The following is a 1,216-nucleotide window of genomic DNA, read 5'->3' on the forward strand; positions in this document are numbered from 1 at the left end:
GGCCATAGTATATAACAAGTACCTTAGTAAACCTCTTTAGTTTACCTCCCTCTACTATAAATGTATAGAACTAGTCTATAACTTCTTACTGTTTAGCCCTATTTAGTTTAGCGTAGATTAGGGCCAACTTAAAGTAGTTATAGTTAGTGTATATCTTAAACTACAGCTAGATGAGATACATAAGGATAGGCCACTTGGTAAAGACAAGAACGTTCTTTAGCCCTTAGAAGCCATCCTAGCACTTAGTGTCCTACGGGTAGGGGTCTATGTCTGTCCTGGCTGTGGTGCAGATCTTATGCAGCTTGGCTAGGCGAGACAAGTGCAACAGGATATGGTCTAGATAGTCCTAGATTGCTGGCGGGACAATGTCCTTGTGCAAGTAGGTACAGGGTAGCAATTCCCTATGGCCCTTTCTGATCACCTTCGACAGTTCTGTAGCGCGCGTTGGAATTGAGGTGTTGTTGTTGTCCACGTTGCGCCATGCCAGAATGAGACCGGGGAAGTGGATGGCGAGATCCAACCGTCGCAGTTGTTTATCCTGCCTGATGAGGACGAGATCCGCCGTCGCCGGGCCTTGGGCTCCTTGCCGTCGCGCTCGCGCGCGCGGGAGTCCCGGAGCTTCTCGAGTATGGACTTGCCGACGGTCTGGGTGAGTGTGCTGATGGCTTCCGCGTAGGTCTGGTCGACCGGGCAGTCTCGCGTCTCGAACACGGACTCGCCCTTGACCGCGATCGGGTGGCCGAAGACGTCGCTATCGCTGGACCGCTGAAGAATGCCCCGCAGGCCCGTGGCCGCTTCGGCCTTGACGACGTCGGAGGCGCCGGTTCGGAGCGTGGAATCGATTCTGCGCAGTTGGGTCCTGAGGTCTTGGGCTGCGGTCTTGCTTGTCTTGTTCCAGATCAGCGCAAAAAGCAATGTTATATCCGACAGGTTATCGGTACGTGATCGTTTTGCTAACCCCCATCTGGTGCGCGAGAATCATACTGAGATCTGGTGCCGTTAGTGACGGACTGGAAGACCCTGTGGACATCGTACATCTGGTGAGGACGGAGAGCTCATTTTGTGCCGGAGAGTTTTCGGCAATGGGACGTATCGATCGTCCTGCTGCCCTCATCGTGGCCGAAGAACGCGCAGGTCTGGCGCCAGCCGGCTTCATCGTCTCTCATCTCCATCATGTCCTCGATATCCTGGCCACTCCCTGGCGCTTCACGGCCGT

At 53.9% G+C, this 1,216-nt stretch overlaps 1 protein-coding gene across 1 annotated transcript; it reads right to left on the minus strand.

Annotated features, from left to right (window-relative positions):
• Positions 1–346: 346 nt before the first annotated feature.
• On the minus strand, positions 347–939 carry LY79DRAFT_531416 (uncharacterized protein; the record flags this gene model as incomplete). Its single annotated transcript, XM_060556256.1, has 2 exons — positions 347–538; positions 688–939. Coding segments are annotated over 2 exons (444 nt in total), but the record flags the coding sequence as incomplete, so codon positions are not given.
• Between the last annotated feature and the right edge of the window lie 277 nt (positions 940–1,216).

Source organism: Colletotrichum navitas (assembly GCF_030913465.1).
Source record: "Colletotrichum navitas strain CBS 125086 chromosome Unknown LY79scaffold_302, whole genome shotgun sequence".
In the NCBI taxonomy this organism is placed as follows: Eukaryota; Fungi; Ascomycota; class Sordariomycetes; order Glomerellales; family Glomerellaceae; genus Colletotrichum; species Colletotrichum navitas.